This window comes from Anoplolepis gracilipes, chromosome 2 (assembly GCF_047496725.1).
Source record: "Anoplolepis gracilipes chromosome 2, ASM4749672v1, whole genome shotgun sequence".
Taxonomy (NCBI): domain Eukaryota; kingdom Metazoa; phylum Arthropoda; class Insecta; order Hymenoptera; family Formicidae; genus Anoplolepis; species Anoplolepis gracilipes.
Genome location: NC_132971.1, coordinates 20,140,316 through 20,155,989, shown reverse-complemented (window position 1 = coordinate 20,155,989; position 15,674 = coordinate 20,140,316). Strand labels below are relative to the sequence as shown.

The 15,674-nt window shown below is 33.8% G+C and overlaps 3 protein-coding genes across 5 annotated transcripts; all 3 read right to left on the bottom strand.

Moving 5' to 3' along the window:
• Window positions 1-16: 16 nt before the first annotated feature.
• On the bottom strand, window positions 17-1,156 carry LOC140676505 (PCNA-associated factor). The gene is made up of 5 exons (XM_072911631.1): window positions 895-1,156; window positions 734-808; window positions 519-655; window positions 320-427; window positions 17-212 (listed from the first exon to the last, which is right to left on the bottom strand). The coding sequence occupies exons 1-5, from the start codon at window positions 929-931 to the stop codon at window positions 168-170; spliced, it is 402 nt and encodes a 133-aa protein (XP_072767732.1). The 5' UTR covers window positions 932-1,156; the 3' UTR covers window positions 17-167.
• Window positions 1,157-1,288: 132 nt separating this feature from the next.
• On the bottom strand, window positions 1,289-9,001 carry Scsbetaa (Succinyl-coenzyme A synthetase beta subunit, ADP-forming). The gene is made up of 13 exons (XM_072911180.1): window positions 8,245-9,001; window positions 7,862-8,121; window positions 7,608-7,770; window positions 7,275-7,542; window positions 6,878-7,182; window positions 6,414-6,800; window positions 5,523-5,594; window positions 3,850-4,109; window positions 3,577-3,739; window positions 3,237-3,501; window positions 2,826-3,130; window positions 2,626-2,745; window positions 1,289-2,549 (listed from the first exon to the last, which is right to left on the bottom strand). The coding sequence occupies exons 1-13, from the start codon at window positions 8,299-8,301 to the stop codon at window positions 2,379-2,381; spliced, it is 2,796 nt and encodes a 931-aa protein (XP_072767281.1). The 5' UTR covers window positions 8,302-9,001; the 3' UTR covers window positions 1,289-2,378.
• Window positions 9,002-9,571: 570 nt separating this feature from the next.
• LOC140676582 (uncharacterized) lies at window positions 9,572-15,098 on the bottom strand. Of its 3 annotated transcripts, none has more exons than XM_072911770.1 (5): window positions 12,703-15,098; window positions 11,166-11,767; window positions 10,904-11,070; window positions 10,515-10,704; window positions 9,572-10,380 (listed from the first exon to the last, which is right to left on the bottom strand). In XM_072911770.1, exons 2-5 carry the CDS (start codon window positions 11,751-11,753, stop codon window positions 10,189-10,191), a joined length of 1,137 nt encoding a protein of 378 aa, XP_072767871.1. In that variant the 5' UTR covers window positions 11,754-11,767; window positions 12,703-15,098; the 3' UTR covers window positions 9,572-10,188. The 3 variants fall into 3 exon arrangements, with proteins under 3 accessions (XP_072767871.1, XP_072767870.1, XP_072767872.1); XM_072911769.1 differs by having other exon boundaries at window positions 14,763-15,098; XM_072911771.1 differs by having other exon boundaries at window positions 14,904-15,098.
• Between the last annotated feature and the right edge of the window lie 576 nt (window positions 15,099-15,674).

The following is a 15,674-nucleotide window of genomic DNA, read 5'->3' as shown; positions in this document are numbered from 1 at the left end:
AAACTCATTTTAGTAGTTCTGTATATAATACCTAACGATACTTAACTATGAATATATATGCTAAGAAAATAACAGTTAAATAGTTAAAAAATAATAATTTAACACTAAAATATTATAGAAATATAAAGTGTAATAAGATACCGAAATATTTTAACGAGTCCATCGTTTTAATCAATCTCCTCTTCTGTTGTACTTTCGTCAGCGTTCAGATCCTCATGAAAGAAATTTATACATTTCCTTTACATATTATACATTTCTTTTATATAAATTAATTTAGAAAGAAAAAAATTAATATAAACATGACTTATTATATATTTACAATTATTTCTTTCATTGGTGATGCATTGGTTGTAGTAGTCTTTTCTTCTTCTGTTGTACTTTCCTCAGCATTCAGATCCTCAGAGTTTGAGTTTGAAACCTGATCTTCCTAAAGTGTGAAAGAAATTTATACATTTCCTTTATATAAATTAATTTAGAAAGAAAAAAATTAATATAAACATGACTTGTTATATATTTACATTTTTTTCTTTCATTGGTGATGCGTTGATTGTAGTTGCCTTTGTAGTTACATTTAGAAAAGAAGTGATTGGTTTCTGCCAGTCAGGTGTTTCCCTTGGATGATAAGGATTTCCACCTCCATAGCTTTTTCCTGCATCTGTGAATATAAATTTTGTTCTCTTTAATATCTTTTGTCAAGAATTTATGAAGAATATGTGTAAAAGAGATGTCATACTTTTTCTGCCATTACTGTTATTGCCAGAAAAAGTTGCCGCGCCAACTTTTTTTCCAGGTGCCTTACTGCCCACAGCTGTAAACAAATAACGTACATTAAATAATAACATTCGCGCACATTTAAATCATTAATAAGATTTGTCTTTGTTATATTTAGCCTACCTTTTGTAGGCACTCTGTCAGCCTTTGTTCTCACCATATTTCTAACACTGAAAATTCGAACAGACCCTCTGTCCTCTGTCCCACACAAAATTGCAATAACAAACTTTTGAAATGATATCTGATGATTTTGCGCCACTTTCCAAAATATCGTTATGAAACATGGAACTTGAAATAGTCAAATCCAGTGTGGCCAAAATTAGGGCGCACTAGTTTCCCAGGTATTTTCAAGGAATTTTTTTTTTAAAGCGGGAAATATGAAATAACGTTTAAAATGGAAAATTTTTTCTTTGAAAAATATAAACATGGATTTATATGAAAGAGATTAAATCACTATTGATATTAATCCTTAAATTTTATTCGTATTATTTAATATTATTCGTAAGAGACAAGTACGAATATTTTAAATCGTTTAATTTAGCTACTTGATACAGGATTTCGAGGATTATAAGTCCAAATTTTACACATCTCCTTATTTAATGATTAGAAGAGCAAGCAGTGCTCATTGTCAGTATATTTACATAGAGATTTTTAAAGCGCTCCTGATACTTGACACGGCAATATCTTTGAGTTTTATCATATATATATATAAATACAATTTCACAAGTTTACACAGAATAAATATGCGTATAATATATATATTTGTTCGACGATCGTTTGCGTAATCGTATAAAATTTCTTCCTGATATTAGCACCATACTATTCGAAAACACAATTCGGTCGTTGAAAGAACGAAGACAAACAAAAATTATGTAAAATAATTTATGTATACATATATATATATATATATATATATATCGCTACATGTATGTTACATTAAACAAAGTTCCTTTTGTTTTTGATGGGGATGGTTGCGTGAAAGATTCTGCCTTGTATGTAAAATGAATAGGCGCACTTATATTTGTGTATATAACATTTCATTATTTTTGAATATCCTGTAAAACACATGGCTATGTGTTAGCCATGTATTTTACAGGATGCAGTGGTTTATTCCAAAAAGGAAGCTGAATATATTATATTACACAACTTAATATCATAATACTGAATCACAGAGCCTTGCTGTAGAACAAATGATAAATTATATCTTTGAATAACCTTCCAATTTTAATATTATAAACATTTGCATCTATATTAAAGAAAAAAAAGATTATTATCATGTATGCTTAATAATAATCCATCCACAGTTTACCCGGTTTTTTTTTTTTTTTTTTTTTTTTTAAATTATAATATGTCCGTTCATATCGCGTTCGTAAAATAGACGTGTCCAAAGCTACATATTCTATTTTTCTCACACTCTACGAATTACACAAAAATCAAAGAATTGTTTGAAATGTTATTTCGTAACGAGAATATATTATTACACATATGAAGTTATTTCTGTAGTTATTACTTTCAGGCGATTTCTTGTGAAATATATTTTAACAATATTGAGTATACTCTCGTTAATTTTTTTTAATAATATTGTATTAATTATATTTTGTTTTTTCCTATGAAATTGCCGGTATCTCGAAATTTACACTGAGATTTTCAGACTGTGCTAATTTAACAATTGTCGATAATTTTACTGCAACTCGAGCTGCTTCGTCTAGATCGTCGATTGGCACGATTTTTAAACCCGCATTAGCAATCAGAGCCTTAGCTTCGTCCACGTTGGTACCCTGTCAAAAGATGAAACGTATTTTTTGTACAATTCCATAATTATTTGCGAAACAAAGTGCATCGCAAATACTTTACCTGCAATCTTACGACGACGGGAATTTTTAAGCTTAGTTCTTTAGTCGCGGCGATAATACCCTCTGCTATAACGTCGCATCTCATAATACCTCCAAAAATATTAACTAAAAGAGCATGAACCTATATAAAGAAAAAGAAAATACATATAAATTATTATATATTAAATCATAGAGATAAACAAAATGACATTACACACTTACTCGTGGATCAGAGGTAATGATTTTGAATGCTTCTTTCACTGCAGAAGTCGACGCTCCACCACCAACGTCGAGGAAATTAGCCGGTTCACCACCGTGTAGTTTTATGATATCCATAGTAGCCATAGCTAATCCCGCTCCATTCACCATACAACCTATAGTGCCGTCGAGTGCGATGTAATTCAAATCGAACTTCGCAGCCTCGACTTCCTTGGGATCCTCCTGAGACCAATCCTTGAGACTAAATAGTTCTTTTTGCCTGAACTCGGCGTTGTCATCGAACCTGCATTTGCAATCTAGAGCAAAATCTGTAAAAAAAAAATAAGTTTGTGAATCAAACTTATAAATTATACTTATAAAATATCATGAAAACGAAAAAAAAAAGAGAGAAAGAGAGAGAGATCTCAGACTCACAATTTCCATGAATGTCTTCAGCGAGAGGATTCACTTCCAGAAGAAGGGCATCCTTTTTGAGGAACATTTGATAGAGATTCATAATTATATTGGAAATGTAATCCTTCACATTATCAAGGCCAAGCTTGGTAACTATGCGTTCTGCCTGTTCCTTTGTAATTCCCTTGTTGATGTCGATAGGTTCGTACATGATAGCGCTGGGATTTGTAGCAGCAACTTCTTCGATGTTTACTCCACCTTGGCTGGAAGCTATAATGACGGGACCCTGAAATAAAAAGTATTCAATAAGATTCTTCTCTCTGTACACAATGTCAAGATATCGGTTCTTCGCGAAACTTACACCAAAGGCTCTTTCCATCATGACAGCAAGATAATATTCTTTACGGGGAAACATGCGTTGCGTAACCATCACGGCGTTACATATCCTACCGCCCTCGCCAGTCTGTTTAGTGATGAGTAGTTTACCCAGCATCTGACTCGCCAATGATTTGGCTTCTTCTGGACTGTACAAAAGCGATAAATTCAATACTTTTGAATATATATATGTATATCATATTCTAAAAAAAAAATATATATATATATGTATATAAAATTATCTATATCATATACGTACGTTTCACACATCTTCACTCCACTGACACTCGTTCCTTTGAAGTGTCCCTTTCCTCTACCACCAGCGAGAACTTGAGCCTTCAAGACAATATCTTTCGTCTTCAAGTCGGCAGCGAGTTTGGCTGCCTCATCAGCAGTTTTGGCAACGCCAAATTTCGGAGTAGGTACGCCGGCTTCATTGAGCAAACTATAGCTGATATGTTCGTGTACATTTAAATTCCTAGCTGGTTGTTTCACCAAGTTAGTTTTGCATGCCAATATCTGAAAAAAGAAGAATTTATGATGTAATAAAAACTTGGTAATCATTCTCTTGTTTAGATTATAATATGACTCTAACTTTTCTTAGCCTTTGTCATTATATTAATAAAGAAAAAATATATATATATGCCAACCATGTTTACATTTATATGCATCAACTAGAATAAAGGACTAAAAAAAGCTAATAAAAATTGTTGACACATGATTCATTTATAAAGTGAATAAGATAAGTTGAGTGGGTTAAAGTACATGTGAAGTAAAGTCTGCTACAATAAATAGTGTGTAACATGATTAATGTATAGAGATTGAAATATAAATCTATACTTCAAGGCTACATGTGAACTATATATTAATATTGCATACATTGCAACTGCTGTATGTAGAACTTTGACATTGAGGTTTTATATACTATGAATTGTGTAATAGATTTTAACTGACAAAGTTAATCTATCAATTTATTACTGTGACTCTTTCTAAAATAGAATATTAAGATTTAAATCATTTTTAGATAATTGAGAAAACAAATACTTTCTCTTTGCAAATTATCTTATTTTATTAAAGTGTATTAAATAAAATATTATAAAATATTATGAATGAGACTTTATCCAACATTTAAATTTTGTTTTATAATTATCAGTTAATGGAAAAAGATTGATGCTAAAGTATAAAAAAATCTTATAAAATAAAATTAAAATCAATACTCATTGTTGATAGTTTATATATATATATATGTATACGGTCTAAATTGAAATTAAAAATTCAAGTTATATATCATCAAATATATAAGTCGTAAATTTTAGCAACTATCAAATACACTGTTGTGTATATCTTGTGTATGCTTATAAATTTCGAAGTCGCACATCGATGACAAGTGTCAATTCCGATAAAAGGAAAGAAGTGCGCGATCGATCGTCAATATTTTTTCTCTCGCCGTTCGAAAATTTAAATCACTCTTATAAAAATAGAACGACAATCGCATCATCGGCGATCCGAATGGTTGATCGTTTGACAAGTGTCCTTTTGCGCGTACGATATATATATATATATATACATAATTCGATTAAGCGCAATCACACGCGGGAGCGGATGCCGCACCCGTCGAGGGGATAATGCGCAGTCAGATTTTCCATACAGTTGCGTAACTGTCAAGTTGATTTTTTAGGAAAAAATCTCGCCTCCGATATCCTTGGGCTTTAAATCACTCGCGACCCTGGCGCTCAATTTAGCAGACTACAGTTTCTAGTATGGCGATCTAGTATAGTCTCTCTCACTCTCTCCCTCTCCGTCTCTTATTCTCTCTCTTTCCCTCTTATCGATTCGTCGTCGCGATTATCGGGACACTTTGCCCCTTTTTTTTTAAGCGTGCCAAACATTTAATTAAAATCGTACATACGAAAATCGGTCGGCTTGACGTACCTTAGGACCGTTCAATCGGCAGAGACCCTCCGCGAGCGAGATCGTTCGCGACAACATGGTAGCCATTTTTGCCTAATCGACAGCAGTAGACTGCTAAGCGTGGCTTCTCCCTCGTGACCCCCACCTAGAGAGCCTGACGTTTCCCTCGCACAAGTATGACGTAGACGACGCGGGCCACGCAGACTCGTGAATGTTACTGCTCCGATAATGAGTCATGAACAGGCGGTTTTCGTGGCGGTTGAATTGAGAAGAAAAAAATAGCTTTTATATCATCTCGATGTCTTCTCTCATATCTTTAAGAAATAATAGCTTTAAGAAATTTTTGAATCTTGATTTTTGAAGAATTTAATTCACCTCTTTACTGATATTAGATTACCTTGATTCTTTCTTGATGTTCAGAGTTTAAATTTTCGAGATTTTTAAATTACCGGCATCGGTAAAATCAATTTTTAAATTATCAAATGTCGATAATTGCATAGTTATCGACATTAATTTGACATTCAGACTTCTTGAAAATTTGAATAATTCTTGCCACCTCTTTTTGCTGATTATATTCTTTGGATAGCTTTCCCATTTTTCAAAATATTTCAAGAATATTTTGAGAATTTTTTAAAATTTGAATTTTCAAGAGTGCATTGCACAAAATAACTTATCTCTCAGATCGCTCCTTTTATACATTTTATATTTATAAGAAAATATTTGAGAAGCTTTTTTTTCTTTCATGAATAAAGTTCAATACAAACAGGTTGCATATAATTAATTAATTCTTACATCTACATATATGTATAAAACAAGAACCAATAATGTTTTTTCCTTTTATATACAAAAAGATATATTTCATAGACATACAAGTATATAAAACATTTTGTAAACTGTTTCAAAATAGTCTTACTTCTTGCTTTTCTTGGGGATCTTCGTTTTTTTCTGTAATTTAGCGAAATGAATATCTAAATCCAAAGACTTTGCCAGATTCATCATCAAAGCTAACTTAACTGACGTTTCAGCTGCTTGAGCAAAATCGTCCACCGAAATTACTTCTAACTTAGCATCTAGTATCAATTTTTTAGCTTTATCAACATTAGTACCCTGCAAAGAAACAAACAGATTAGTAAAAAAGAAAAAAAACTTGCAGATAATATAATTTTTAAAACTAATCACCTGTAATCGTACAACTACAGGTATCTGTAAATGTAACTGTTTAAAAGCGTCAATGATTCCTTGAGCGATTATGTCGCATCTCATTATACCACCAAAGATGTTTATTAAAATAGCTTCCACCTGGAAAATCCCAACTATTGATGATCGCAGTCGATCGCATTATTTAATTGTCGATTTAATTTCACACCGACAATTACATGCGGATCCGAAGACAATATTTTGAAACCCTCTGTCACCGTTTCAATTGTAGCGGTACCTCCGACGTCCAAGAAATTTGCCGGGGTACCGCCGTAAAGTTTTATGATGTCCATGGTGGCCATAGCTAAACCGGCCCCGTTTACCATACAACCGATATTTCCGTCCAGAGCTATGTAATTTAAATTGTATTTTTCCGCTTCAACCTCCTTCGGATCCATCTGCGTCGTGTCTTTCAACGCAAACAATTCCTTCTGTCGGAAATCGGCGCTATCATCGAAATTACATTTGCAATCTAGAGCGTAATCTACAGCAAGTATTAAAATCACATTATTCAGTTGTCATTTAAAATATAATCGTTCTTATTTTCATATCCTACTCGTTTTTTTTTTAATTTACATTGACCACAAATATCCTCTGCGAACGGATTGATCTCCAGAAGCAAAGCATCCTTCTCGACGAACAATTCGTACAGATTACAAGCGACGATCGACGCGATTTCTTTGCTGTGTCCCGAGAGTCCGAGCTTCTCGGCGACGCTGTTTGCTTGTGCGGACGTTAAGCCCTTGCTTATGTCAATCGGTATATACGATACGGCTTCGGGATAGGTGGCGGCGATCTCCTCGATGTTTACGCCGCCTCGTTTGGAAATGATCATCACAGGTCCCTTATAAGAAGAGAATGAGGAATTAGGTATTCCTGATGAAAGGACAGCTTCTAGTTTGTACCTACATCGAAAGCAGTTTCCAGCATCACCGCTATGTAATATTCATTACGCGGAAACATACGTGCTGTCACCATCACGGAATTACATATCTTTCCGGCCGTACCTGTTTGTTTAGTTATTAGCAACTTGCCGAGCATATTGCTCGCCATTTCTTTCACTTGCTCCGGTCTGTAATAGAAAAAGAGATGTTATCTGACAATTCTCCTTTTTTTTGTCGAGGATTATAATCGTTTCATTAACTTTTCCATCAATTACTCACGTTTTGCACATTATAACGCCGTTGATATCGCTATCCTTAAAATGTCCCAATGCTCTACCTCCGGCTAAAACTTGCGCTTTCAGTACAAGATCCTTAGTGTCTAGAGTCTTAGCCAGATTGGCGGCTTCATCGGGAGTCTTTGCCACTCCGAAAGGTGGAGTAGGAATACCGGCTTCCTTTAATAAAGTGTACGCCATGTGCTCGTGTATTTCTAAATTCCGCACTAGTTGTTTAAAGATCGGCACTTTGTGCGCTAACATCTACAAGTATTTTATATAAGTATTATCTGCAACCATAGTTTGTACACATTTGTATCACATAATTTTTAATTAATTTTACACAGAAAAATTTATACATTTTTTAAAATATTACATTATTTTCACCTGTTTGTTTATTCCTCGAGCGCATATTCCTGCTAAAGATGATATCATAAACGACATGATGACAATTAGTGACAGTTTATTTAATTACTACATATGACACTTGATGTATGCTGTCATTGCCGATGTCAATTCCTATAAAATTATTGTTAGATTTAGCATTTCGTTTTACAACTTTGTTAGACAATTTCTTGCATGTAAATACATATACATTGTATATAGAAATATTTTAATTCACTTACGAGATGCTCGCAAGAGTACTTCACGCACATTCGTATGACTGAGGGTCAAGTAGACAACGAATTTATATTGCGCTTGTTTCGTTTTTATATCAATGATGATAAATGAATCGCGATTCATATACGTGGATGATACTTGAATACATTGCTCGTGTTCAAAATATTATTCATTGTTTATGTTAAAAATATCTTTCATGTTTTTCGAATAATTTCTCTACAATTGCGTTGTTGTATCCAACGCGTGTTATCACTTCTTAAGGAAACGACATTAAGAGCTCATGTAGCGATTGTAAACCCATATTCTGATTAAAGATACGCGTATATTTCCCGGAATGAATAACAAAAGCCAATGGCGTAATATTAATATTTTTTTAACTAGAAAAATTTAAGGCTACAAAATATAAAAGTTTACCATAAAACATTGTGAAACGTTTACAATCGTTGCTTATCTAATGTTTTCCAATTATATAAAACATAATACACACATGTTCTATTACATAATATAATATAAAAACTTATATTTAGATGGTAATTTAATAAGAATAACTTTGATATATTTATATGTCCCATGTTTGAGAAAAATACTACAGTCGGACCTCTTATCCTACGACCCTCTTATGCTACGAAACCTCTTATCCTACGAAAAAAAATCGTCTCATACTACGACCGCGAAAGGAGAATTATACCCCCACTCTCAAATTTTTGTCGTAGGATCAGAGGTTTAAGGGGAAGATTCCGAAAATGTCGTAGGATAAGAGGTCCGACTATATTACATAAATAATCTTAATTATAATGAAAGTAAAACAAAATTGCACACACATTTATATATATATATATGTATATAAGAAATATATATATATATACATATAAATTCATGTAACTTTTTTCCTATATAGTTATATTTCTTTAACATTATGTTTTATATATTCTTATAAATTAAATAAAATTGAAAAAAAAAAAATATATATATATATATATATATATATATATATATATATATATAATTATTCATATATATTGTTTATATTTAATTCTATAAAGTATATCATTTAGAGAATGATGTCAGTTTTAGAAGATGAAGACAACCCAAGTAATCAAGATCTATATATTTCTTAAAGCAAAAAGAAAGTACATTCAAAAGATATTAGCAATCTATTTTATACATTCAAATGTAATATACACTTAAGATTTACTTTCATTCTAAATATCGTAACTTCCTCAATAAATCACTTTGTATGTTATTATACGTATTTAAACATATTTCTTCTCTCTATTTTTCATGTAATAAAAAATACTGAAGATTTTACAAAGGCATTGCACAGATAAAAACTGAGATTTTATTATTAATTCTGATAGATGAAAATCACTTCTCATACTACGCATATCATACATCTCAGATGAAAGTACTACCTTTTGTGATATTCCCTAAATAGTTTGTACACACATAACAGTGCAAATGCTAAAAAGCGATACCTTAAATCAACTTTTGCACTAACAAAAAAAAAAAAGTTTGTGAAGATGTGTTTTAATTAATGCATTGCACGCATTGCATTGTCATTAATAATGTTTACATAGAAAAAAAAATTTTATCTATGCTATTAAAAACAAAAGTTACTCTTCCTTTATATCTGATATTATCAGTAAATTATTATTAATAGATTATCAATAAGTTTTTGAATATAAAGTAAAGTTTTCGAGACTATGCCAGTTAAAAGCTAAACCGATCATTAAGAGTTCGCCCTGTAACGCCGAGATTTCCTGATAGGCTGTACATAACTTCGCTGAAACTGCGATCATCGACGTCTCCACTAGAATCGGATGTGGTCGTGTTGTGCGTGCCCGAACGTGATCGTGATCTCGATCTCGAGCGTTGTCGACCGAATAACGGTGCTCGACCAACCTGGAATTAATATACATATATATCGTTAAATATATCCATCATATATGTCACTCATATTTGAATTAAAATAATAAATGTGTTAGGAGAAAAAGATGTTATTTTAAAAGAAAAAACTTTAAAAGAAAATGTATTACCATATTTACACCCTGTACGCTTTGTCTGTATGGCGATCGTCCTCTAGGCAGTTGTCGCATGTTACCAATGGTCGCAGTAGGTCGACTTTGGGTGAAAGTGAGTGGTCGTTGACGTATGGCGGAAGGTGTGTACTCGTTTCCCAGTGTGCACATGAAGTTGACATTTGGAGTAGGAGTCAGTCGGGCAGAGCTACAATATTATTATATTTAAGATCGTATTCTTCATCATCTTATGTCGAAAAACAATTTATATATATATATATATATATATTTATCAATAAATATAGATTATAAAATATTAAATCAATTTTTTTATAATTTTAAATTTATAATTACACATATTAAAGAATAATTGAGCTGCAAATTATATTTGACAAATTATAATTTACTTCATTCTCATCAATTTTTGTTCATATTGTGCCCGTCTCTGCGCACGAGCGATTTGATCGGATCGCAGTCCACCGGTTGTGAAACGACGCTGTGACGTCAATATCTGTTGTCTTCCCAAAGTTCTTGGCTGCATAGAAAGTAGAGGCTTTTGTCCTGTCTGCGCCAGCTATAACAATACGTATGCATATCTTTTAAGTATCTCATATATCATTGTCACATTACAAAGAAATATAAAAAAATATGTATATATATTCAACTCACTCTGAATTGATTCTGTAAGTTCAGCCTTTGATTCTGTCTCTGTAGCAGCAACTGCTTCGCACGTTTCACACGATTTCGATAGGCGATCTGAGCAGGACTTTGATATCCTAGGCGATTGTGAACAGAATTTGGATCTCGCAGATTGGGCAAGCTGCTCGTTCTCTTTAACGGGCTCTTATTATTCGTGAAGAAGCCGCCCTGATTGAACGTCAAGTTAGTGCGACTTCTGCTCCGAGTCAGCCCGGAAAATCTATTGTTTCTGTTACGGCGCACGTTGAACGCACCTCTCGCGTTCGTTTTCTGATTCAAACTCAAATTACTGCGCGATCTTGCGAGATTGCCGAGATTCCTCTTAAAGCGATTCTTTGCCACGAAATTACCACGAATATTATTCGTGTTATTTGCATTGCGCTGCCAGATCTGTTGCTGCTGCTGCTGTTTCTTCGCGATGATCCCGACATTGCCCCGTTTGATTCTTGCACCTCTTCCTCTAAATCCAGTTCGACTTCTTACAGGACCGCGGTTGCGTTTAGGACCGCCGGTTTTTCCATTCGCCGCGTTCTTTTTCTTTTTCTCCTTTTTCTCCATCTTTATGATTTCATCTTAAAAGGAAGAAAATATTGCAATATTTAATGAGCGTACGATAAACGTACGACGAGATGGATCTCTAATCTTTATGAAACATTAATTCGAAACGTTTAATAATAGATTTCTGGGTGCACTAAATATTTTTCGTTTTAAATTATCATTTCATGTATCCAACGTTGACGAGAAGAAATATTTTCATATTGTGTGTTTACAATTCCAAAAAATCTTTGCCTGTAAAGATACTCTTGTGTAGATACTATATAGGATGCAATTTTCATGGTTATATTTTTTTTCAATTTATTATAAAAAAAATTAAATAAAAGATTTTAATTATTAAGTTAATAGGTAATCATTCTGAAATCATTATCTGTACGATATCAAATTATAAGATAAAAGTTAATAATCAAATAAAATAAAAAAAAAATGTTAGTTTATAAAGAGACAATTGCGAAGAAAAAATTATAAGAATCGACTTTTAATTGACTGAAATTGTATTAAAATTATATAATTAAATAAAAAATAAAATGCATAAAAAACGTCATAAAATTTAGGACAGCAGGAATTATTATTCATTCATGTTTATAATCTCAGTCGAAATAATAATGTTTTTCTCTGAATATGATTATACTAAAAAAATATTTTTATGTGCAATATAAATTTTCGCGTCGCGAAATTTTAGATTTTAGTATCCATTTATTTTATCCCTTTCGTCATTGCTTTATAAATAATTCTGGAATGGTGTGCAATCAGGGAAATGCTGCAGTTCCATAATTCTTCACTAATTGTTGCTCCTCATACAGGAATTTTTACATTCTACTCCTTGTGAGTTGTGCCTCTCTTTCTATGATTGTCTTCCTTTCTCATTCTTTGTATAATAAATTCGTACAAGCTCCGAATAATGGCTCAGTCGTAATTCTTCTTGTAACAAGTTCTCCGATTCAATTATTACCTCTTTCACATACGATTCATACAGAAGATTTTCAAGAAGCCCACACATAAATAATTGCCCCATTAAATTTATTTTTGACATAGATAACTAATTCATAAATATGCATGTTTCTCCCTTAGGAATGTCTATGAGCATTGGATTGCACATTTCCTCTCATAGAACATTATTAAAATCAGCTTGCGTACAGAGTACCTGCATTTTTAAATTGCCAGTAAATATTACACTGATATATCAATACATATTAGTAAATTAATTTCGGGTAGTATCTCACAGATATTAAGGAAGCGAAATTAAATCCACGTTAGATTCATTCCACTGTAGTTTTCTCCTTCATACGTTTCGTCGTGAAATGAAAGCTAAATAAATTTCATCTTTCGCGCGCGTAACGTGTTCCCGTTACACGAGCCCCTTGCTGATGGTCGACAGATAAAATCGCATCAGCATAAATGCATCGTGAGAAGGTGTCCTATTTCCCATATTTGCCGCTCGCCCGATAAGAGATTTGTCGACGATGCAACGGTTAAAAATACGGTATTGCGTAATGTCGCGCGCCTGTTTCGCGCGTGACGAGAGAGTGAGATTTTCGTCAGGGGATGAGTCATGCCACGATAGCGCGACGTGCTTGGCACGATTTCTCAAGAGATCCTTCACGAGTCCGGTCTTCCGTCCATCGAGAAAGTATATCAAAGCCATAATATGTTCGAGACGTTGATAGGGAACCATATTTCGACGACGATGAAATCAGAATTTAGAATTAGCGCTGTGTACTATAACGAACTGTAATTGTAATGTGGTATACACATATTATCTCGTTTATGTCGGTAACAGCGTGAATTAAGATGATCCCTCCACAGCAACTTCCGCTCGGAATTTCCGATTTTATCTCTGTAACTGGATCGCTTTGAATATTATCGTGATAATTTTCGGGATGTTGTTATACAATCATGCTATTCCCGCAAGATTACGCACTGTTAGTCTGCATATTTCCTATCATAAAAAATTGATTGCATATGTGAATAATATGTATCAATGATTACAAGATAATTTCATGTCCATTTATGCGATCAAGGTCCAGTTGATTAAGAAGCAGATGCAAGAGCGGTATAAAATTTCTATGTATTAATCCACACATAGAACAATGAACTTGAAATATTCCTGATTCTCGGTTCTATTTCTTTGATCACATTTCTTGTTGATACATTTTATCGTAGACATTCCTTTCTTCTTGGGAAAGAAGAGATAGAAAAAATGGAAAGGATTTAAGACGGACGCAAATTCTTTGTACGAGAAGTCCCCGATACAATTTTTCAATCATCTTCTTGACATCTTTATCGCATTTCCTGTACACGAACATGCCCGCTTTGCAGATGTGTTTCTTTCTGAAATAAGTAAAGCTCCTAACAATAACGACTGCAGAATGCGATGTAAGTGGAGTAATTATTCGAAACTTCCTGGCATGGTTAGTCGGTTCGTTCCTTAGTCTGCCAACGTGTTCGCAGTAACTTTTTTTTCTTCCTGAAGGTCAAATAAATTACGAGCAATTATTTAAGACGGACGACAAGCTCCCGTACCGCTTCCTCGTGTTTTATTCGAATTTCCCAGCTTCCCCTCCTCTTTGGTTGCAATAAATTCACGACCCAACTCCGAAGAGATCGCGATCGTTGAGTTATCGGCGAAATAAGATTACGATGTACGCAGAAGCGACAATGCGAGAAGGAAATTGCTCCGTTTTGCTATATCTTTCTGCTCCTTCTTCAAAAATGTTAAAAATATCTCTTTCGTTTAATGCGCCTTCGCAGAGGTCATTCCACCGTTATATGCCCTCTCGTTATAAACCCTCTGCTATTATCCTCGTCGGGGAGGTACCGGACGTGAGAAATCGGATATACAAACGAAAACAAATGCAGGTACTCTACGTGCACATGTACGCCAACGCCATTTTGTCGTTCATCATTTGTACGGGGTTTGGGGGAACAATGTGCTTGCAAATTGTACGTTGCTGTACGCTCACCCAGGATTACTGGCAAAATCGTTAAACTGTTGGGACTCTGGCCACTTACCGAGCGACATATTCACTTTTGCGTCAATCTCTGACATTTTTGCGGTCTTGCGTTCTCGCTCTTTCTCGCTCTCGCTTTCTCTTTCTCTCTTTCTCTCCCTCTCTCTCTCTTTTACGACTTATTCTAGATATATATACGTGCCAAGATCTCTACGCGCACGTATTATTTACACGTTTCGCGATGATGCGCGTCTGATGATCCGCGCACTTTTTGTTTAATTCTTTGTCCGACTGTCCACTCGCGATCCGTAACTACAACACGACTGCAAAGAAACTCGCGCGAAACAACGATACGTCAAACGATCGAGGAGGCCGGAAACCAACTGAAGTGCGCCGAATCCGAATAGACGCACGTACGTACATGACGTAAAAAGATACAAGAAAGGTAACGTGACGAGATGCGCGATGTGCGATGCGCGGTGGACGACCAATCGCAACCTCTCACAAAGAACGATATGAGGCGCGTTCCGATATTCACTGCCAGTACTGAAAATCTACAATTTACGTCACGTACACTATAGATTTTCAGTACTGGCAGTGAATATCGGAACGCGCCTATGGCCGACGTTAAAAAGCGCGGTATTTCTTTTTTCAATTCAAAATTGTTCAAAATTACTGATCGAACTATCACGTTTCAGCAATTAAAAACACTTTCATATAACTGAAATTAATTAATATTTAATTTACATTTTTAATATTCAGGCTTATTAATTGAAACAGATTGCAATATTACGTTTCCTTAATTGAAACAGATGAGATATTTCTTTTTAAATTAATTTTTTATCAATGTTTTTTAGCAATAAATATATTAATTAATTTAAAAAGAGCAATTCAATTGTTTAGAATAGCTGAAGACGTCTACTTACATAACGTTAACTATCTTCACTTCTTGTATATTTTATACAATTATGAA